This window comes from Manis javanica, chromosome 5 (genome assembly GCF_040802235.1).
Source record: "Manis javanica isolate MJ-LG chromosome 5, MJ_LKY, whole genome shotgun sequence".
Classification (NCBI taxonomy): domain Eukaryota; kingdom Metazoa; phylum Chordata; class Mammalia; order Pholidota; family Manidae; genus Manis; species Manis javanica.
The window spans coordinates 102,217,672-102,242,373 of NC_133160.1; the positions used below are offsets into that span (position 1 = coordinate 102,217,672).

The 24,702-nt window shown below is 38.1% G+C and overlaps 1 protein-coding gene across 5 annotated transcripts in view; it reads right to left on the bottom strand.

Annotated features, from left to right (window-relative positions):
• The window catches only part of NUDT9 (nudix hydrolase 9), a 57,507-nt gene that overhangs the window by 22,588 nt on the left and 10,217 nt on the right, over positions 1–24,702 (bottom strand). For 3 of the 5 annotated variants that reach the window (XM_017654503.3, XM_017654506.3, XM_017654504.3), the window contains exons 2-4: positions 10,074–10,313; positions 7,642–7,737; positions 5,040–5,126 (exon numbers count right to left, since the gene is read on the bottom strand). In XM_017654503.3, coding sequence (XP_017509992.3) covers positions 5,040–5,126; positions 7,642–7,737; positions 10,074–10,313 — 423 coding nt within the window. Of the gene's footprint in view, positions 1–5,039; positions 5,127–7,641; positions 7,738–10,073; positions 10,314–11,499; positions 11,571–24,702 lie in introns of all 5 variants that reach the window. The other 2 variants (XM_073237325.1, XM_017654505.3) reach the window with 2 other exon arrangements.

Consider the following 24,702-nt stretch of genomic DNA (forward strand, 5'->3'; position numbering starts at 1 on the left):
AGAGAAGGGAACCTTCCTACACTGTTGGTGGAAATGTAAATTGGTACAGCCACTGTGGAAAGCAATATGGAGGTTCCTCAAAAAACTAAAAACAGAAATACCATACAACCCAGTACTTCTACTTCTAGGAATTTACCCAAAGTAAACAAAATCCCTGATCCAAAAAGATACATGCATCCTATGTTTATTGCCACACTACTTGCAATAACCAAATTATGGAAGCAGTGTAAGTGTCCAGCAATAGATGAATGGATAAAGAAGATGTGGTTCATGTACACAATGGAATATTTCCATAAAAAAGAAAGAAATCCTGCCATTTGTGACAACATAGATGGACCTAGAGGGTATTATATTAAATGAAATAACACAGAAGGAGAAAGACAAATACCATATGATTTCACTTACTTGTGGAATCTAAAAACAAAACAAAACAAAATGAACAAAACATCAGTAGACTCATAGATACTGAGAAATGACTGGTGGTTATCATGGAAGAGGGATTAGGGTGAGTGAGGGGGATAAAAGGGCACAAAAATTCTCAATCATAATATAAACTGGTTACAGGGATGGGTAGTACAGCATGGAGAATATAGCCAATGATTCTGTAACATCTTCCTATCTTGCCAGATAGTAACTGCACTAGTTCGGTGAGGATTTAATAATATGGGTAACTGCTGAACGACTGCATTGTATACTTGAAATCAATATACGATTATATATCAATGAGAATTCAATACAAAAGAATCAATCTATGTAAGTCACGAAACCATAAAACTCTTAGAAGACAACATAGGCAAACATCTCCTGAATAGAAGCATGAGCAACTTCTTCCTGAACACATCTCCTCGAGAATGGGAAACAAAAGCAAAAATGAACTCATGGACTACATCAAACTAAAAACTTTTTGTATGGCAAAGGACATCATCAACAGAATAAAAAGGAATCCTACAGTATGGGAGAATATATTTGTAAATGACATATCTGACAAGGGCTTAACATCCAAAATATATAAAGAACATACGCGCCTCAACACCCAAAAAGCAAATAACCTGATTAACAAATGGGCAGAGGATATGAAGAGACAGTTCTCCAAAGAAGAAATTCAGATGGCCAACAGATACATGAAAAGATGCTCCACATCACTAATCATCAGGGAAATGCAAATTAAAACCACAATGAGATATCACCTCACAGCAGTTAGGATGGCCAGCATTGAAAAGACTAAGAACAACAAATGCTGGTAAGGATGTGGAGAAAGGGGAACCCTCCTACAGTACTGGTGGGAATGTAAGTTAGTTCAACCATTGTGGAAAGCAATATGGAAGTTTCTCAAAAAACTAAAAATAGAAATACCATTTGACCCTGGAATCCCACTCCTTGGAATTTACCCAAAGAATACAACCTCTCAGATTCAAAAAGACATATGCACCCTATGTTTATTGCAGCACTTTTTACAATAGCCAAGATATAGAAGCAACCTAAGTGTCCATCAGTAGATGAGTGGATAAAGAAGATGTGGTACATATACACAATGGAATACTATTCAGCCATAAGAAAGAAACAAATCCTACCATTTGCAACAACATGGATGAAGCTGGAGGACATTATGCTCAGTGAAATAAGCCAGGCGGAGAAAGACAAATGCCAAATGATTTCCCTCATTTGTGGAGTATAACAATGAAGCAAAACTGAAGGAACAAAATGGCAGCAGACTCAGAGACTCCAAGAATGAACTAGTGGTTACCAAAAGGAAGGGGTGTGGGAGGGCAGGTGGGGAGGTAGGAAGAAGGGGATTGAGGGGTATCATGTTGAGTACACATAGTGTGAGGGGTCATGGGGAGAACAGTGTAGCACAGAGAAGGCACATAGTGGATCTGTGGCATCTTACTACACTGATGGACAGTGACTGCACTGGGGTATGGGTGGGGACTTGATAATATGGTAAATATAGCAACCACCTTGTTTTTCCATGTGAAAACTTCATAAGAGTATATATCAATCATCCTTAATAAAAAATTTTTTAAAAAAAGAATCATTCTAATAGTCTCTTAGATATAAAGATCTTGAACTTCTAATACTAAACCAAAAAAGAAAGCCTATGGCCTAATCATTGCTCTGCATGAGATTTCGATAAAAATGAGTTTATATATGAGTTTGCAAACTTCTTTATAGTGGCTGACTATCTTATCTAACCCATAATCCATCCACTGAAGGAGCTTATCGTCTAGCATTGGAGCTAGATATATAAGTGGACAAATTATAAGACAGAGTCACAGAGCGAGTGATGCAGCTGGGCAAGGAGGCTGCACCAGGCAGTTGATGAACAGCTTGTGTATCATCATGTTCACATTCCCAGCTTTTATCCTGAGGGACTCATGTAAGGATTTTAAGCAGAGTGGTTTCTCCTTTTCTTCTTTATTAATACCAAATACATTAACACCAAATATAAAACAATTGATATAACAGAAACAATGTATCTTTTTTTTAATGAACCTCATTACCATTTCTTAAATACCAATATCCCTATGTACTGTTGATATTTTCTCCCTCCTGTGATGGCCAACACACACCTTTCTGTCCTTTACCCACACTAGAAAGAAAGTGATATTGACCTTAGTTTTTTTTATCTAAGCTTATTCACAATAATATATTAATACTTTCCATCTCATTTTGACTTTAAGGGACCTAAAGGAACTTCATAGAACCTCTAGGAGAGATGCCTTGGAATCTAAAAATTGAACACTCGCCTTGAAAAGTATGAATAACATTTGAGAAATTCTGCACTACACAATACTGTTCTGAATCATGAAGTACTTGAAAGAAAAGGGGATGGAGTCTTTGCTTTAAAAGTGCCTAGGTGACTGTTAGGATTACTCACTGGTGAAGTACTGGTATGAAAGAGACAGTGCAATATTTGAACCAAATATGCCTGATTCAAATTTCAGATCTACAAGATTTAGGCAAGTCACTTAGCCTCGGTGACTTTACATTTTTAATCTATAAAACAGGTATGTTAATGCCTTCTTTGAAGAATTTCATGGGAAACTAATGAAAAAAACTAATAATAACACCCAGCAGGGTGCCTGGATGAGAGCAATATTCTTAATTCATTTATTCTTGTTGATTCTTCCTTGGACATCTTTTATTCTTCTCTTCCTTCCATTTCCACTTTTAGAGCAACTCATCAGTTAAGGCATGCATCACTGAGATAGCAAAGAGCAACAACCCAAGAGTATAACTGAAACTGGACTCTGCCACTTGTGGGCTCCTCAATAGACTTGGAGTATCTCTAAGCCTTCAGTTCTCTCCTTTGTATAATGACAGAGCTAAGCTCAAAAAATCTAACTTTTCAAAACAACTTAACACACAATCACCATTGATACTCCTAGCTGCTCCTTGGTCCACCATACATAAAATAAGCTAATTAGAGCTAACTATCAAGTCTCTGGCTTCCTTTTTTCTGATTCTTGTCCCCTTACTAGCACTGCTGCTTCTAATGTTTCAGACCTTCCCATTTTTTGCCAAAATTGGAAAGAAACTGATACTGTTATTAGCATTTTTTACGTACACTCATTAACAAGAATACATGAACTCTTCCCATCAGTTAAACCAGAAAGTTTCTCAAGGAATGTTAGATGGATAAGCAGTAGATTGGCAGGTAGATTAAGTCGGTGAATGGGTAGGTAGGTAGAGGGGTGGCTGGTCAGAAGAATGGATAGAGAGGGATGAATGCATGGATGGATGGAAGAGAGCACTGAGGTGGAAGAGGGAGTGGAGATCTCTTTCGGTAGGGGAACTGAAAGGAAAGCAAAAGAGTAAGATCAGGCGAATACTGGTGCCTCTTCCCGTAACTTGAAAATAAGGGAAATAAACTGCTTTATGAGAGCTAAACTATGAAATCATTATTATATGTCAGAAGAGAAAAACAAAGTCCCCTGGAAGAAAGGAAGGCTCTTGAGATATCAAAACTAAAAACATAAAATAGTGGAGGTATTTGCATTATTTAAAAGAGGAAAATGACAGGAGGAGGGAATTGGCCAGTGAAGAAATCCTAAAAATAAAAACACCGAAAGGATAACAGAGATGATAGACTATTCCAGATGTGTTGGGAAGGTGATTCCTATGGAGATAACTATGTTCATCCATCTAAACATTAGATTCATTTACCTTCTTTATTCTGATTCATGCTCACCAAGGAATCTTCTAAATATGATTTGGCTAAGCAGATAGCTGCCTCAGGGAACAGAATGCCTGTTTCCTGTTCTGAAACCTTCAAGTTTCCAGTTCACACTCCTTACCTTTGGCATTTATTATTCTCCACAATAAAATGCATAAAAATTAATTAATTTTGATTTATCACTCACCATTCTTCTATAAGAATCTTCTGTTTTAACCAAGCTGATATTTTTACTGAACCTCAACAGTCAAACAGATATTATTACAAGCCTTTTTCTTAGGCCTCCTCTTACCCACATATCCAAACTTCAAGTTCAGCTCAAGTCCACTTCCTTCATGATGCCTTTCTTGAGTACTCTGGTTTACCATCCTCATGCTGTATATCCAATCTTCTAATTTTCTACAGCATTCTGTATTCACCCATGTTACCTGGACACATTTCTTATTTCACATATTCTTTCTTGTACATGAAGCTACAACTCTTCAGTGATGGGGAGCTAAACCTTCGGATTCTCATAATTTTTATATCCTCCCAAGTACCTACCCAACTCCAAGAATAAACAGATGTTCAATAAATATCTGTCTAGATACTACCTAATATATACATATAAAACCACAGCTTTACACTTACATCATTATAATTTTATATAAAGTCCCTTTGAAGTATAGATTTCATGTGTGCACACGTGTATGCATATATACATGTATATGTACAGATATATACACATATGTGCATATACACAAACATATATGTACCTATATTTGTGTGTGTGTATATATACATACACATAAATACATGGTTACAGTGCTTTTTTTCCCAATCACTTGGCCCTTCACTACCAAAATGTTTTTTGGGTTCTTACCTGGTAATGATGGGATCTGCAGCATGATTTGGTCCCCATCTCCCTAAAAGCCCTCGGCCAACCAGTCCTGTCCGTCCTGCAGGATTTCTGGGGGAAATAAAATCAATTGAATGTTCACCTTTTTTAATCTAACCTGACAAGACTCAAAAGAAGGTAGTGAGAAAATAAGGGGGAAATGATACTGCCTCACAAATCCAGTAGCACCCACATATGTGCCACTAAAATCACTGTTTAACTTTTCTTTGGGGCATGTCTTAAGGTTTGGGCTTGCTACAGGAAGAGGATCAGTTCCAAAGCTGTTCTACAACATAAGAATGTGCTTCCGTTTTCACCTATACTTCTAAATCCAAACAGAACCTTACTGGCCTCTCAAAGCTCGGCTGACAGAGCGCCACGCACCTGATCGTCTTCCATCTTCACAGCAGGGAAGCTGTGCCGTCAGGACACCCACACTTCACTTTCTCACCGCTGCCTACCCCACTCCCCTACGGCCTTTCCTAGTCAGATATTTTGTGGAACATTTTAAAGTCCATTTTTCCTCAGTAGGTTCTGGATTTTTATTAGTAGTAATATATATTTCATAGCATATAATGAGGTAGCAGTATCACTCAGGATTTCAAGATCTCAAGTATAGCAATTTCAAGTTTTAAAGAAAATAATATTATAAACATGCCTACTTACTATTCACCCTAATGCTATGACCCAGTGTTAAAAGGTCTGTCAGATAAACAGCAACACTCATGCATGAGTAATTTTCTTCCCAGAAATATTCCTTAAATGTTCAACTTTCATTATGTACCAGTAAAATACCTTAATCTACAATCTTACCTACTAATATGGTATCCTTTGTCCTCCCAGTATGTTAAGGTAAACAAACAACTTGCCAAAATTTCCCTTTCAGCCCTCTCTTCTTATCCTGTTCTTCCCTGTGATTATTATTAAAGCTGAATGGATTTTTATATTGGTTTGTACTAGCTCAGAAACATTTCAACAAGACTTACAAATAAACACAGAAAGACAAAACAAGACACAACACCTGGCCAGGTAACAACAATTCTACTTTTCAAATTCACAGGAGGAGGGGAAAGGTGGCCAACAACTATGTTTTATTCGATGGACTCGTACATCCCTGAACACAAATGATCAAAGTCAACATTAAGAGAGAGAAAGTCAGTTCTTACAGATGACCAAGCCTGTAACTTGTAAACTAGAAGCTGCAGGAAAGACACATAGACTATCCCTATCCAATAGCCTGAGAAGTAGAGAAAGTTGTTGGCAGAGGAAGAAAAATGAAAATAACATTAAAAAAAAGCAGAGATAAGGAAGACAGTCCTGATGGATTTCCAATTCCAGCCTTTCTGAAAGTTAGTTGCATTTCTGCTTTAGTCTCCTTGAGACGATCCTATAAGCCTAAGTAAAGTGCACATTTTGCTCAGGCAAGCTAGAGTTGGTTTCTATTAGTCAGAGTCTTGACTAAAACAATATGTCGTCTTGCCTTGGCTCCTATCCTTCTATATGTGTATATATTTTAAAATATATTTTACCCAGAAAAGTATGTAAAGAATAAGTCAAGTGCAAGGACAGATTGACTTAAAAGACTCAATGACATAGAAAGGTGAGTAAGATATGACTAAAGAAAGCAAAACTGAAGGCCCAGCTTACGGTGCAAGCACTATCATTTCCCTGCCCTAGAGGAACCAAGAATTCAAACTGCAATCTTTTTTTATTAAAGTATGGTCAATATAGAATCTTATATAGGTTTCAAATATACAACACAGTGGTTCAGCAATTACCCATATTATGAAATCCTCACCCCCACTAGTACAGTTACTATCTGGCAACATAAGAAGATGTTACAGAACCATTGGCTATATTCTCCATGCTGTACTACCATCCCTGTGACCAACTTATATTATGATTGAGAATATTTGTGCCCTTTTATGCCCTTCCTCCTCCCCACCCACCCACCCTATCCCTTCTCCCTTGGTAACCACCAGTCACTTCTCAGTGTCTATGCAAACTGCATCATTTTTACAAGATGAGAACCATGATCACAAATCGGTGACCCTTCTTTTGTTTTATTTGGGGCATGCTAATTTTTATGTTTCTTCCTAACTTTTATAATGGTTTCTTAAGGAAAATGGAAAATTTTGGAATTGTGTAGAAAAAACATTTTTAAAAGTACAGAAAGAAACTTGATGTTAAATTATTGGGTCGTTTTTATTTTTACCCTCACACGTTTGGATAAATTCTTACTTTAAGGTTTATCTCATTTAATGAATAACTACTGGACCTAAAATTTTCAGTCCTTTCTCTGTTAACTTACACAATTGATTGTTTCTACCTTCAAGGTGGAGTTACAAAAGGATGCATCCAGATCCTGCCTCTGCCACTTGTTATATGCAAATTGCTTACATTCTCTCTCCTTATCTGTAAATGGAGCTAAAATATCCACCCACCGGTTTATTGTGGTGATTTAATTAGATTACATGTATAAATTCCTTTGACCAGTCTAGCACATACAAGCACTCAATAAATGTCAGTTATATTTTCTACGTTTTAAAGACCCATTATTATAAGATGCTCCATTTCCAGTACCTACCTCGGTCTTCCATTTTCAATCTCATACAGGCCATTCTGGCTCTTTCTCTCAACATGGCCATCCTTTTCATTAAACTTGGGAGAAAAGTTACTTTCACTGTAATGAGAATACCAATGCAAAATAAGAAATAATGATCCAATTCTACCAATAGTTCAGTAACACCAAATCAATCTGTTGTTTTTAATAAGCAGTTTCCCTGAAATTAAATTTTTTAAGAGTTAGTTTTCATTTACAAATCCATCTTACTCTTCCAAAAAAGTTTCTAAAAAAAAAAAAACAGTTCTTAACCAAAACCATACAAGGATGTGTATTATAACCCCTCTGGGAAGGAGTAATGGCAAACTGGAGCTCCTCCCCCATGCTACAGAAAAAGTCTACCTTTCTGTCGGGAAGGAAGAACTGTCTGTGTGCATAATATGGCAATTACTGGTTCCTATGTGAGTCCAACAATAAGATTCTTTCTGATATCACGATATTTCTACTATCTCAAAGTAATTTTAATTTCTCAAATGTACACAGATTAATAGTTTTATCAAAGTAAACCATCAGTGAATTCATTCCACAAATCTCATAGTAACTATGATGTAGATTTAAAAAGATATACGCTGAAAGTGTTCTAGATCTTGATCTGGGTATAGTTATAGAGCTATAAAAATGTAAAATTGTACTGAGCTACATCTGCACACTTAAAGAATGTGTACTCTACTATATTTGTCAAATTTCAACAAAAATATTTTTAAACCAGATATAAACTACTTTCCTCATCATTATGAAATCGCTGACACAACCACACTGACAATGAGTAGAGAGGCATGGCACCGGATAGTTCATGGGCAGTTCTGACAAAAGTTTTACTTTTTTTTTCTTGTTTTAATTCCAGTAACTGGGCATAGAAATATGTGTAATTTAAATGGGAGTAATATCCAATTTGCAGGCTCCAGACATTTTCTCACAACTTCAAACCAATCTTCCATCCAACACATAAGTAAAAAGAATGAAATGGTAAAAATCACTGAAGTATAAAACCAGCATTATCTTGGGATTCTAGAAATTCACCATTTAAAAAAAAGCATGAACCATATTATAATTGAGGCATTAATGTTAGTGATAAAGTTTGATTTCGATGGTGATTTAAATTCAACTCTTAAAAAGTCAATTGAACAAAAATAAGAAAACATAGTCAATCTTTCTCCACTTACACTTATTAGCACCCGTGCAAACCTCATTAATATTAATTGTGTGTAATATGTATGTGTAATGTATGTATAAATACATACATTCTCTAAAATGGGAGAAATGGAACTCATTTAAAGCTAGTACTTCTCCACAGAGTAGCTTCATGATTAGTTAATAACCCAAGTACTATTACAAAATTACAAACAGATTTTTGGATAAAATAAGGAAACTATGAGTCAAAATGAAGTCATATTAAAGAGTTTATAGTAAAGGTTAACAATTTAATAAACTAATACTGGATTCATATAGCTAGCACAATTTTTTACTAAACTGACTAAATAATGCCTTCAGAAGACCAACATTTACAATAAACTTAGCCACTACATCAAATTTATAAAACTCTTTTAAAACTAGGGTAGCAGTTTAGCCAGAGTGGTTAAGAGCTTGACTTCTGGAGTCAGACTGATTTCAAGGGCAAGGTATGCAACCTAGCTCTGTGGCCAAACAAAAAGGGCATACCTGCTATGATTCCATTTTTTGTATGTGTTTTTTCTATCAAGTGGAAATAACGATCCAATCTGCCTTCCAGAATAGTAATAAGAATAAAACAATTTTTACAAAATATTTAGTAAACTGCCTCACTCATAGTTAGTACATTATAACACTCTATCATCATAAATATCAAAAGAAACATAAATGTAAAATGTGACTCAAAGTAGCACTTCTATGAATTTAGTGAAAGCATTTTTGCTTAAATTTTTTGTTTTCCTTTTACTATCCTTTTCCTATGTTTTCACACCAGTCTAATTTTATCATCCTGTTCTCAGTAATCTGGAAAATTTTTCTGAAAAACACCTTCACTATTTCAAATACAAGCCTAGCTACACTGGGGGAAGAAAACACAAAAAATGTTTTATTGATAACTCAAACACAACAAATGAAAGCAGATACCACCACTTGTCATTTCATTAAAAAAAAAACAAAACTCCATAGCAAATCAGATTTACTTATTTGAAAGGATCATCATAAAACTCCCAAAAGAATAAACAAACACAGACTGTCTAACTTTGGCAAAAATTCAAGCAAATGTGGAAAATGAGTTATAACAAAGTCAAGAATTGTAAAAATGACTAAAAATGAATGTAAAAACAATTGTAAAATTTTCAGCTGTCAGGATGATAACTGATGATAATTCACAAATACAACATTACCTTCTCTAAGCCTTATGCCCAGCTTACACTGGCTCATTTTCTCACCTGATCTGAGGGTCTGCCCATCTAGGCCCAGCCAAGACAGAGGCTGCAGTGTACTCCACGGGACTATAGTCTTGCCATTCAACAAGCCAGCCTACTTTCTCATTAGGAACCTGGCTGCGTTGCACTTTTGACCCTGGGTAAGGTGATGTGAGGGCCTTGCTGTGGGAATCCTCTTTGGCACCCTCAGAAGTAGACATGATGCTGGAGTTAAGATGGAACCCACAAGATGAAAGTGAGTTTCTGGGAGGATAAAAAATAGAAAAATGTTTTACATAAATAAAAAATAATAAATTAATTAACCTAATTCAAAGTACCCCAAAATGGGCATTTCAATTTCAAAGACTTAAAAATCAGAAAATTCAAGTTTAATGAATATTAGTGCAAGCATCCAACAGTGGTGAGAGATTATTTTCAAATATGACATTTTTTAAATATGGCTAATCTTATTAATTGGAACCAACTAGCTGAATTTTAGTTGAGAAAAGAGAACAGAAGTTTACAGTTTTTAACACAGAAGTTAGAGAAGAGAAGTTTCTTATGAAAATTCGACCATAAAAACAAATGTAAAAGGAAACTGTGAAGAAAAACTTCTTAAAAATAGTCTACAGGGGGCAGAGCCAAGATGGCGGCCTGAGTAGGACAGTGGGAATCTCCTCCCAAAAACATACATATTTTTGAAAATACAACAAATACAACTAATCCTAAAAGAGAGACCAGAAGACACAGGACAACAGCCAGACTACATCCACTCATGCGAGAGCCCATGGCTTGGTGAAAGGGGTAAGATACAAGCCCCAGCCCAGCAGGACACAAGCACACCTCTCCCCAGCTCCCGGTGGGAGAGAGAGGGAGCCCAGGACTGCCAAACACCCAGCCCCAGCCATCCGCACCAGAGCGCAGACACAATGTGTGCGTGGAGGGCTGGAAACTAGGGAAACAGGGCAGCAAGACCTCTGAGCAGGTTCCAGAGCCAATGCCCCTGTGACAAAGAAAAGCGAGTGCTTTTTGAAAGTCTTAAAGGGACCAGGATGCCAAAGCTGGATGGAAACATCCCAGGTCACAGTCCAGCAGCTGGAAATTGCAGGGAAATCCGGGCACACTAACCCCCTGGGCAACAGCTCTGAGACCCCTAATGGAGGTTAACAGCCAAACAACCCCCCATACATTACCCCTCCAGGGCCCTGCCATAGCAGATTAGCAGCCTGAAGCTGGCAAAGCCCACAGCAACAGAGCTTCCTCCATACCAGCCAGACAAGATACAAAGACCCAGACTACACGCAATTGCCCAACACAAAGCACTAGGGGTCGCAGTTGCCCAGTAAAGAAAGGCCAGGAGCCAAGTGGAAAGCTGATAGATGCATCAATACCACTCAACTGCACATATCAATATGAAAAGGCAAAAAAATTTGATCCAGACAAGACTAACCCAGACAGCTTCGGCATCTGCTACATCTTCCCCTGAGAAGGAACCTGGGGAGATAGAGTTAACCAATATTCCTGAAAAAGAATTCAAAACAAAAGTCATAACCATGCTAATGGTCTTGCAGAGAAATATGCAAGAACTAAGGAAGGAGAATACAGAAATAAAACAAGCTCTGGCAGGAATTCAAAACAGAATGGACAAGATGCAAGAGACCATTAATGGACTAGAAAACTGAGAACAGGAACACAGAAAGGCTGATGCAGAGAGAGAGATAAAAGGATCTCCAGGAATGAAAGAATTCTAAGAGAGCTGAGTGACCAATCGAAACAGAACAATATCCGTACTATAGGGGTACAAGAAGAAGAAGAGAGAGAAAAAGGGAAAGTGTCTTTGAAGAATTGCTGAAAACTTCCCCAAACTAGGGGAGGAAATGGCCACTCAGACCACAGAGGTACACAGAACTCCCATGACAAGGGATCCAAGGAGGGCAACACCAAGACACATCATAATTAAAATGGCAAAGATCAAAGACAAGGACAAAGTATTAAAGGCAGCCAGAGAGAAAAAAAAGTCACCTACAAAGGAAAACCCATCAGGCTATCATCAGACTTCTCAACAGAAACCCTACAGGCCAGAAGAGAATGGCATGATATACTTAATGCAATGAAACAGAAGAGCCTCGAACCAAGACTACTGTATCCAGCACAATTATCATTTAAATATGAAGGAGGGATTAAACAATTCCCAGACAAGCAAAAGTTGAGGGAATTTGCCTCCCACAAACCACCTATACAGGGCATCTTACAGGGACTGCTCTAGATTGGAGCACTCTTAAAAAGAGCACAGAACAAAACACCCAAAATATGAAGAAGGGAGTAGGAGGAATACGAAGGGAGAGAAATAAAGAATCGTAAGACCATATTTATAATAGCTCAATAAGCGAGTTAAGTTAGACAGTAAGATAGTAAAGAAGCTAACCCTGAACCTTTGGTAACCACAAACTTAAAGCCTGCAATGGCAATAAGTACATACCTTTCAATAATCACCCTAAATATAAACGGACTGAATGTACCAATCAAAAGACACAGAGTAATAGAATGGATAAAAAAGCAAGATCCATCTATATGCTGCTTACAAAATACACACCTCAAACCCAAAGACATGCATAGACTAAAAGTCCAGGGGTGGAAAAAGATATTTCATGCAAACAACAGAGAGAAAAAAGCAGGTGTTGCAATACTAGTATCAGACAAAATAGACTTCAAAATAAAGTAACAAAAGATAAAGAAGGGCATTACATAATGATAAAGGGCTCAGTCCAACAAGAGGATATAACCATTATAAATATATATGCACCCAATACAGGAGCACCAACATATGTGAAACAAATACTAACAGAACTAAAGGAGGAAATAGAATGCAATGCATTCATTCTGGGAGACTTCAACACAACACTCACTCCAAAGGACAAATCAACCAGACAGAAAATAAGTAAGGACACAGAGGCACGGAACAACACACTAGAACAGACGGACCTAATAGACATCTATATATAGAACTCTAAACCCAAAAGCAACAGGATACACATTCTTCTCAAGTGCACATGGAACATTCTCCAGAATAGACCATATATTAGGCCACAAAAAGAGCCTCAGTAAATTCCAAAAGATTGAAATCCTACCAACCAACTTTTCAGACCACAAAGGCATAAAACTATAAATAAACTGTACAAAGAAAGCAAAAAGGTTCACAAACACATGGAGGCTTAACAACACGCTCCTAAATAATCATTGGATCAATGACCAAATCAAAATGGAGATCCAGCAATATATGGAAACAAACGACAACAATACAAAGCCCCAACTACTGTGGAATACAGGGATACAGCAAAAGCAGTCTTAAGAGGAAAATATATAGCAATCCAAGCATATTTAAATAAGGAAGAACAATCCCAAATGAATGGTTTAATGTCACAATTATCGAAACTGGAAAAAGAAGAACAAATGAGGCCTAAGGTCAGCAGAAGGAGGGACATAATAAAGATCAGAGAAGAAATAAATAAAGTTGAGAAGAATAAAACAATAGCAAAAATCAATGAAACCAAGAGCTGGTTCTTTGAGAAAATTAACAAAATAGATAAGCCTCTAGCCAGACTTATTAAGAGGAAAAGAGAGTCAACACAAATCAACAGAATTAGAAACGAGAAAGGAAAAATCATGACAGACCCCACAGAAATACAAAAAATTATTAGACAGTACTATGAAAATCTATATGCTAACAAACTGGAAAACCTAGGAGAAATGGACAACTTCCTAGAAAAATACAACCTTCCAAGACTGACCCAGAAAGAAACAGAAAATCTAAACAGACCAATTACAAGCAACGAAATTGAAACGGCAATCAAAAAACTACCAAAGAACAAAACCCCCAGGCCAGATGGATTTACCTCGGAATTTTATCAGACATACAGGGAAGACATAATACCCATTCTCCTTAAAGTTTTCCAAAAAATAGAAGAGGAGGGAATACTCCCAAACTCATTCTATGAAGCCAACATCACCCTAATACCAAAACCAGGCAAAGACCCCACCAAAAAAGAAAACTACAGACCAACATCCCTGATGAACGTAGATGCAAAATACTCAATAAAATATTAGCAGACCTAATTCAAAAATACATCAAAAGGATCATACACCATGACCAAGTGGGATTCATCCCAGGGATGCAGGGATGGTACAACATTCGAAAATCCATCAACATCATCCACCACATCAACAAAAAGAAGGACAAAAACCACATCATCATTTCCATAGATGCTGAAAAAACATTCGATAAAATTCAATATCCATTCATGATAAAAACTCTCAACAACATGGGTATAGAGGGCAAGTACCTCAACATAAAAAAGGCCATATATGATATACAAACAGCCAACATCATACTGAACAACGAGAGGCTGAAAGCTTTTCCTCTGAGATCGGGAACAAGACAGGGATGCTCACTCTCCCCACTGTTATTCAACATAGGACTGGAGGTCCTAGCCACGGCAATTAGACAAAACAAAGAAATACAAGGAATCCACATTGGTAAAGAAGAAGTCAAACTGTCACTATTTGCAGGTGACATGATATTGTACATAAAAAACCCTAAAGACTCTGCTCCGAAACTACTAGAGCTAATATCGGAATTCAGCAAAGTTGCAGGATACAAAATTAACACACAGAAATCTGTGGCTTTCCTATACACTAACAATAAACTAATAGAAAGAGAAATCAGAAAACAATTCCATTCACAATAGCATCAAAAAGAATAAAATACCTAGGAATAAACCTAACCAAGGAAGTGAAATACCTATACCCTGAAAACTATAAGACACTCTTAAGAGAAATTAAAGAGGTCACTAACAAATGGAAGCTCATCCCATGCTCTTGGCTAGGAAGAATTAATATCATCAAAATGGCCATCTTGCTCAAAGCAATATACAGATTCGATGCAATCCCTATCAAATTACCAACAGCTTTCTTCAATGAACTGGAACAAATAGTTCAAAAATTCATATGGAAACACCAAAGACCCCGAATAGCTAAAGCAATCCTGAGCAGGAAGAATAAAGTTGGGGGGATCCCACTCCCCAACTTCAAGCTCTACTACAAAGCCACAGTAATCAAGACAATTTGATACTGGCACAAGAACAGAGCCACAGACCAATGGAACAGAATAGAGACTCCAAACATTAACCGAAACATATATGGTCAACTAATATTTGATAAAGGGGCCATGGACATAAAATGGGGAAATGACAGTCTCTTCAACAGATGGTGCTGGCAAAACTGGACAGCTACATGTAAGAGAATGAAACTGGATCACTGTCTAACCCCATACACAAAAGTATATTCGAAATGAATCAAAGACTTGAATGTAAGTCATGAAACCATAAAACTGTTAGAAAAAAACATAGGCAAAATTCTCTTAGACATAAACATGAGTGATCTCTTCTTGAACATATCTCCCCAGGCAAAGGAAACAAATGCAAAAATGAACAAATGGGACTATATCAAGCTGAAAAGCTTCTCTAGAGCAAAGGGCACCATCAATAGAACAAAAAGGTATCCTACAGTATGGGAGAATATATTTTAAAATGACAGATCCGATAAAGGGTTGACATCTAAAATATATAAAGAGCTCACACAGCTCAACAAACAAAAAGCAAATAATCCAATTAAAAAATGGGCAGAGGAGCTGAATAGACAGTTCTCTAAAGAAGAAATCCAGATACCCAACAGACACATGAAAAGATGCTCCACATTGATTGTCATCAGAGAAATGCAAATTAAAACCACAATGAGATATCATCTCACACCAGTAAGGATGGCTACCATCCAAAAGACAAACAACAAATGTTGGCAAGGTTGTGGAGAAAGGGGAACCCTCCTACACTGCTGGTGGGAATGTAAATTAGTTCAACCATTATGGAAAGCAGTATGGAGGTTCCTCAAAATGCTCAAAATAGAAATACCATTTGACCCAGGAATTCCACTTCTAGGAATTTACCCCAAGAATGCAGCACTCCAGTTTGAAAAAGACAGATGCACCCCTATGTTTATCACTGCAGTATTTACAATAGCCAAGATATGGAAGCAACCTAAATGTCTATCAGTAGATGATTGGATAAAGAAGATGTGGTACATATTCACAATGGAATATTACGCAGCCCTAAGAAAAAAACAAATCCTATCATTAGCAACAACATGGATGGAGCTAGAGGGTATTATGCTCAGTTAAATAAGCCAGGCGGAGAAAGACAAGTACCAAATGATCTCACTCATATGTGGAGTATAAGAACAAAGAAAACTGAAGGAACAAAACAGCAGCAGAAGCACAGAACCCAAGAATGGACTAATAGTTACCAAAGGGAAAAGGACTGGGGAGGACGGGTGGGAAGGGAGGTATAAGGGCGGGAAGAAAAGAAAGGGGGCATTATGATTAGCATGTATAGTGTTGGGGGGGCACAGGGAGGGCTGTGTAACACAGAGAAGACAAGTAGTGATTCTACAGCATCTTACTATGTTGAAGCACAGTGACTGTGAACTTGGTGACAAGTAGTGATTTTATAGCATCTTACTATGTTGATGGACAGTGACTGTGAACGGGGGTGTGGGGGGGATTTGGTGAAGGGGGGAGCCTAGTAAACATAATGTCCTTCATGTAATTATAGATTAATGATACCAAAATAAAATTAAAAAAAGTATAAATAGTCTACAGTCTAACATATATGTAAAAATGTATGGCAAAAATAACACAAAGGAAGAACGGGAAAATGGAAATACACTGCTGTAAGGTTCTTACATGTACATGCAGTAATGTAATATTACTTGAAGTCAGACTGTGGTAAATATACAAATTATAAACTTTAAAGTAAAATTAATAAGTATAGAGCTGAAAGCTGAAGTAGATGGATAACATGTACAAACAAAAAAACTGAATCTTAACCTTCAGTTTACAGCATACACAAAAAGTTTTCATATCTCCTCCTTACCAAAAAACTTGATGGCTTCTCATTATTCTCTTTTTTTCAACATTTTAAAAGTTTTTACTTGCATATTTTTTTAATTGTGCATTCCAATCATTAAAATCATGTGAACAAAAAACAAAGGGCACTCTGATTAAACTGCATTTTACAGCCTGCAGGACACCTTGGACCAGCTTGGTTTTTTACTCTACATTTCACGGTTGTTCCACCCAGCTTCTTCCTTCACCAACATGCAATTTCTTTTCCTTCACTGACAGCCAGACAGGCAGATGGGAAAGGCAGGCATGGCCTTCATTGTCAGTGGTTCTCTTGCCTGTGAAATGTAGCAGCACAGTCATGTCAATTTGATCCAACCTCTTTGTATCATACAAAGTTAAACGGCTAAAAGAAGTAAAATAAGAAGGCAATGCTTGTGCAATGTACACTGCATATTGGCGGCACACGCCTCATTACAATTCGCCTGCTTGCTTCCCCTCTTCAATTGTTTCTTTTGAAGGCAGTGGATTTTTCTCTTGTGTTTCTGTCTTCTTCAATTTCAACTTATCAATTTCTCAATCTCAGCCTCATCAAGTTTGTCAGATATGATTGCAAAGAAAGTGAAGTGAGGCACACAAACCAGCAGAATTGGATCTGTGCAGAGGCAGCCATTGAGTGCTAGCTGCTCATTACACTTAAAGATTAAAATTCCTAATGATACTAAATTAGGACATCTAAAGTGTAAAGGGGGATTCTGAGAACATGGTAAACTGATGACAGTTTTCTTCCCCTGTTCTCACAATACCTATTTGCTTTACTTGAAACAAATGGTTGATGGCCCAAACACCAATTTGATGGGATGGTGAAGTAAGTCAACATCCTATGCCTCCTGATAAACACTGAGAAGTACACAGTAAGCATTTCTGAGGTATTCCTTATAAGAATATGTGACCAGACTTTAGACATGAGGAAATATAGAACAGATCCAGGCTAAGAGACATTTTACAGAATAAGGGTTTATACTCTTTAAATTGGTAAGACCATGAAAGATAATGTCAGAGGAACTCTTCCAGACAGACAGAGACTAAAGAGACATGAAAATTAAGTGCAATCAGTGATTCTGTGTAGTTCTTGAACCATAGAAGGAAAAACAAGAGAGAAGAAAAACTGCAGGACAAGTGGTGAAATTTGAGTGGGATTGTAAAAGTAATTTTAAAAGGCAATGTAAATCTTATTTATTTACTCCAAACAAATAAAATCCTAAGAGCAGATGGCTTCACTGAGGAATTCTATGAAGCATTTAAAGAAGAATTAACACCAATCTTTCTCAAACTCCAAAAAATTAAAGAAGTATTTTCATATTCTTTCTTTGAGGCCAGAATTACTACCCTGATACTAAAGTTAGACAAAGACACCACCAAAAAAACTACAGGCCAATATCCTTGATAAATACCAATTCAAAAATCCTCAACAAAATAGCAGCAAACAGAATTCAACAGCACATTAAAAGAATTATGTAGCATCACCAAATGAAATTAATTCCTGGTATCCTGGAATGCAAGGATGGTTTAACACATAAAGTCAATCAATATAATACTCCACATTTACAGAATGAAGGAAAAAGAAACACATGATCATCTCAACTGATGCAGAAAAAGTCCTCAGCAAAATTCACACCCTTTCATGATAAAAATAACAAACTAGTAATAAAATGAACCTACCTCAACATAATAAAAGTCATATATGAAAAGCCTACAGCTTTTTGGCCTAATGACAAAAGACCAAAGCTTTTTCCCTAATATCAGGAATAAGGGACCCCCAAATAGCCAAAACAATCTAGAAAAATAAAAACAAAGTTAGAGGTCTCATACTTCCTGATTTCAAAACTTGCTACAAAGCTACAGTAATTATTACAGTGCTGCAGAAGTATAAAGAAAGACATTTAGATCAGTGAGATAGAATACAGAGTGCAAATACAAATTCTCACATATATGGTCAAATGGCTTTTCAACAAGGGCATCAAAACCATTCAGCAGAGAAAGGGCAGTCTTTTCAACAAATGACACTGGGAAAATTAGATATCCACATGCAAATGTATGAAGATGGGGGGATTGGATTAAAGATGGGGGCATGAGAGGTGAGACAAAGACCTCCTCATAAAACCACATGTAATATGAAAATATAATACAACTAATCCTGAAATAGCAACAGGAAAGAAGGCTGCACCAGACTGCATACAACTGGAGAAAAGAGCAGACCTCACAGAACAGAGCAACATACCAAAGCTGTGACCCGGTGGGACACAAGCCCTTCCCCCACCACAGCTCATGGGTGTGAGAAAGAGAAACAGAGTAGGGAGAGAATGGAGGCCTGAGACTGCTGAACACCTAACGCTGGAGATCTGCTCTGGGAGCACGAACCTACATTGCATGGTGCTCTGGTGAGTAGTGGGGTTGGAAAGCTAAGACAGGCAGAATACCTGGAGAGACTGAGATTCCAGCTGCTTGTGGAAAACAGGAATTCATATCTGGCTGATTTGGGCAGGCAGTCTGAGAGACTTCCTAACAGCTAAAGGAGCAAGGATTACACAGAGCTTAACTAATCAGGAGAAAGGATGGGTAGACAAAAGTATCCATGTACACTCTGCCCAGCAGGTTGGGAACTTAAACAATCTTCAGACACTCCATCCCCCTGGCTGGCTACACAGCTCCAAGGCCCCCACCATGATATGCAGCCTGCTGTGTCTTCCTCCCGGCTAGCCTGCACCTGGCTCGCAAACCCACAGCCTCTGCCCTGACATCAGGCCAGTCAGAGGGAAGCCACACCTACGGCAGCTACAAACACAAAGCATACAGGGGTACACCTGTGTGTTCGTCCCACTGGTTCAGGCAGTGGAGACAGGCACAGCAGCCGGGAAGCAGGAAACAGCTCTTTCCTCCCTCCAGGCACCAGCACTGCTCCCTTGCAAACCCCAACATTACTCCAGGAGCTGAGCTTCTGGGCACGAGAGAGCACCACACACAAACATGAAATGTCAAAGGAACCTGGTTCAAACCAAAATCTCAAGAAGACTCAACTATATGCTGCCTACAAGAGACTCACTTCAAACTTATGCTCACCAACTTCAAGCTACTACTACAAAGCCACAGTAATTAAGACAATTTGATACTGGCACAAGAACAGGCCCATAGACCAAAGGAACAGAAGAGAGAACTCAGATATAAAACCAAGTATATAGTTGGTCAATTAATATATGATAAGAGAGCCATGGACACACAATGGGGAAATGACAGCCTCTTCAACCACTGGTGTTGGCAAAACTGGACAGCTACATGCAAGAGAATGAAACTGGATTCTTGTCGTACCCCCATACATAAAAGTAAATTCAAAATGGGTCAAAGACCTGAATGTAAGTCATGAAACCATAAAACTCTTAGAAGATAACATAGGCAAAAATCTCCTGAATATAAACATGAGCAACTTTTTTCTGAATGGATGTCCTCAAGCAAAGGAAACAAAAGCAAAAATGAACACATGGGACTACATCAAACTAAAAAGCTTCTGTATAGCAAAGGACATCATCAACAGAACAAAAAAGGCTACACTATGGGAGAATATATTTGTAAGCAACATATCCGACAACGGGTTAACATCCAAAATATATAAAGAACTCACACACCTCAACACCTAAAAAGCATACAACCTGATTTAAAAATGGGCAGAGGATATGAACAAACAACTCTCCAAAGAAGAAATTCAGATGGCCAACAGTCACATGAAAAGATGCTCCACACATCACTAATTATCAGAGAAATGCAAATAAAAACCACAATGAGAGGGGAGGACCCAAGATGGTGGCATGAGTAGGGCAGCAGAAATCTCCTCCCAAAACCATATATATTTTTGAAAATACAACAAAAACAACTATTCCTAAAAGAGAGACCAGAAGATACAGTACAACAGCCAGGCTACATCTACATCTGCGAGAATTCAGCACCACACGAAGAGGGTAAGATACAAGCCACAGCCAGGCAGGACCCAAGCACCCCCACCCACCCCAGCTCCCTGGCAGGAGGAAAGGAGTAAGATTGGGGAGGAAGAGGGAGACCAGGACTGCTAAATACCCAGCCCCAGTCATCCGCACCAGGAGCACAGACACACGGTGCGTGGTGTGCTGGATATTAGGGAAAAGGAACAGTAAAATCTGTGAGCGACCACAGCAGGCGCCCCTGTGATGAAACAAAAGCAAGTGCTTTTTGAAAGTCTTAAAGGGACAGGGGCCTCACAGCTGGATGGAAGCATCCCAGCACACTCAGCTTAGCAGCTGGGAATCCTGGGGAATTCTGGGTGTCCTACTCCTCTGGGAGGCAGCACAGCTCTGACGACCCTCATGGCGATAAACAGCCTCCCGTCATTCCCCCTCCGGCATGGCATCGCCATAGCAGGGGAGCAGCCTGGGAGCGGCCATGCCCACAGCAACCTCCCTGAGCCTCCTCCACAGCTGCCTGGGCGAGACTCAGAGGCCCCGTCGGCACACAGCTGCCCAGAACAAGCCACTAGGGGTCGCCGTCCTCGCAGGAGAGGAAAGCGAACAGCAAGCAAGAAGGGACTTTGTTCTCCCAGCTGACACATGTGCCAACTGCCCACGACTACCTCTATTGCCATGAAAAGGCAGAAGAATTTGATCCAGACCAGAATATCCCAGACGAGCCACAAGAAGGAGCCTGGGGAGACAGATTTAACCAATCTCCCTGAAAAGGAATTCAAAATAAAGGTCATAACCATGCTTATGGCACTGCAGAGAAATATGCAAGACCTAACAGATAAAGTTGGAAGGGAGAATACAGAAATAAAACAATCTCTGGAAGGACTTAAGAGCAGACTGGACGAGGTGCAAGAGGCTGTTAATGGAACAGAAATCAGAGAACAGGAACACAGAGAAGCTGAGGCAGAGAGAGATAAAAGGATATCCAGGAATGAAAGAATATTAAGAGAACTGTGTGACCAATCCAAATGGAACAATATTTGCATTATAGGGGTACCAGAAGAAGAGGAGAGAGAAAAAGGGATAGAAAGTGTCTTTGAAGGAACAATTGCTGAAAACTTCCTCAAACTGGGGGAGGAAATAGTCACTCAGACCATGGAAGCCCACAGAACTCCAAACAGAAGGAACCCAAGGAGGACAACACCAAGACACATAATAATGAAAATGACAAAGATCAAGGACAAGGACAGAGTATTAAAGGCAGCCAGAGAGAGAAAAAAGGTCACCTACAAAGGAAAACCCACCAGGCTATCATCAGACTTCTCAACAGAAACCTTACAGGCCAGAAGAGAATGGCATGATATATTTAATGCAATGAAACAAAAGGGCCTCAAACCAAGGATACTGTATCCAGCATGATTATCATTTAAATATGAAGGAGGGATGAAACAATTCCCAGACAAGCAAAAGTTAAGGGAATTTGCCTCCCACAAACCACCTCTACAGGGTATTTTAGAGGGACTGTTCTAGATGGAAGCACTCCTAAGGCTAAATAGATGTCACCAGAAAAAACAAAATCACAGCAAAGAAGGCAGACCAACCAAATACTAATGAAAAGGCAAAAAATAAAATCAACTACTCACAAAAGCAGTCAAAGGAAATACAAAAGAGTACAGAATAAAACATTCAGCATATAAAGAATGGAGGAGGAGGAATAAACAATCATCAGGCTGTGTTTATAATAGCTCAATAAGCGAGTTAAGTTAGACAGTTAGATAGTAAACAAGCCAACCTTGAACCTTTGGTAAGCATGAATCTAAAGCCTGCAATGGCAATAAGTACATATCTTTCAATAATCACCCTAAATGTAAATGGACTGAATGCATCAATCTAAAGACACAGGGTAATAGAATGGATAAAAAAGCAAGACCCATCTATATGCTGCTTACAAAAGACACACCTCAAACCCAAAGACATACACAGATTGAAAGTCAAGGGATGAAAAAAGATATTTCATGCACACAACAGGGAGAAAAAAGCAGATGTTGCAGTACTTCTTTCAGAAAATAGACTTCAAAACAAACAAAGTAACAAGAGATAAAGAAGGACATAATGTTAAAGAGGTCAGTCCAACATGAGGATGTGCATTATTATAAATTATATGCACCCAATACAGGAGCACCAACATATGTGAAACAAATACTAACAGAATTAAAGGAGGAAATAGAATGCAATGCATTCATTTTAGGAGACTTCAACACACCACTCACTCCAAAGGAAGGATCCACCAGACAGAAAATAAGTAAGGACACAGAGGCACTGAACAACACACTAGAACAGATGGACCTAATAGACATCTATAGAACTCCACACCCAAAAGCAGCAGGATACACATTCTTCTCAAGTGCACATGGAACATTTTCCAGAACAGACCACATACTTGGCCAAAAAAAGAGCCTCAGTAAATTCCAAAAGATTCAAATCCCATTAACCAACTTTTCAGACCACAAAGGTATAAAACTATAAATAAATTGTACAAAGAAAGCAAAAAGGCTAACAAACAAATGGAGGATTAACAAAATGCTCCTACATAATCAATGGATCAACGACCAAATTAAAATGGAGATTAAGCAATATATGGAGACAAATGACAACAACAACACAAAGCCCCAACTTCCGTGGGACGCAGCAAAAGCATTTCTAACAGGAAAGTATATAATAATCCAGGCATATTTAAAGGAAGAACAATCCTAAATAAATAGTCTAAAGTCACAATTATTGAAATTGGACAAAGAAGAACAAATGAGGCCTAAAGTCAGCAGAAGGAGGGACATAATAAAGATCAGAGAAGAAATAAATAAAATTGAGAAGAATGAAACAATAGAAAAAAAGCAATAAAACCAAGAGTTATTTGAGAAAATAAACAAAATAGATAAGCCTCTAGCCAGACTTATTAAGAGAAAAAGAGAATCAACACACATCAACAAAATCAGAAATGAGAAAGGAAAAATCATGATGGACCCCACAGAAATACAAAGAATTATTAGAGAATACTATGAAAACTTATATGCTAACAAGCTAGAAAACCTAGAAGAAATGGACAACTTCCTAGAAAAATACAACCTTACAAGACTGACCAAGGAAGAAACACAAAACAGACCAATTACCAGCAATGAAATTGAAGTGGTAATCAAAAACTACTCAAGAGTAAAACCCCCAGGCCAAACGGATTTACCTCAGAATTTTATCAGACAAACAGAGAAGACATAATACCCATTCTCCTTAAAGTTTTCCAAAAAATAAAAGAGGAGGGAATACTCCCAAACTCATTCTATGAAGCCAGCATCACCCTAATATCAAAACCAGGCAAAGACCCCACCAAAAAAGAAAATTACAGACCAATATCCCTGATGAACATATATGTAAAAATACTCAATAAAATATTAGCAAACCGAATTCAAAAATACATCAGGAGGATCATACACCATGACCAAGTGGGATTCATCCCAGGGATGCAAGGATGGTACAACATTCGAAAATCCATCAACATCATCCACCACATCAACAAAAAGAAGGACAAAAACCACATCATCATCTCCATAGATGCTGAAAAAGCATTCGATAAAATTCAATATCCATTCATTATAAAAACTCTCAACAACATGGGTATAGAGGGCAAGTACCTCAACATAATAAAGGCCATATATGATAAACA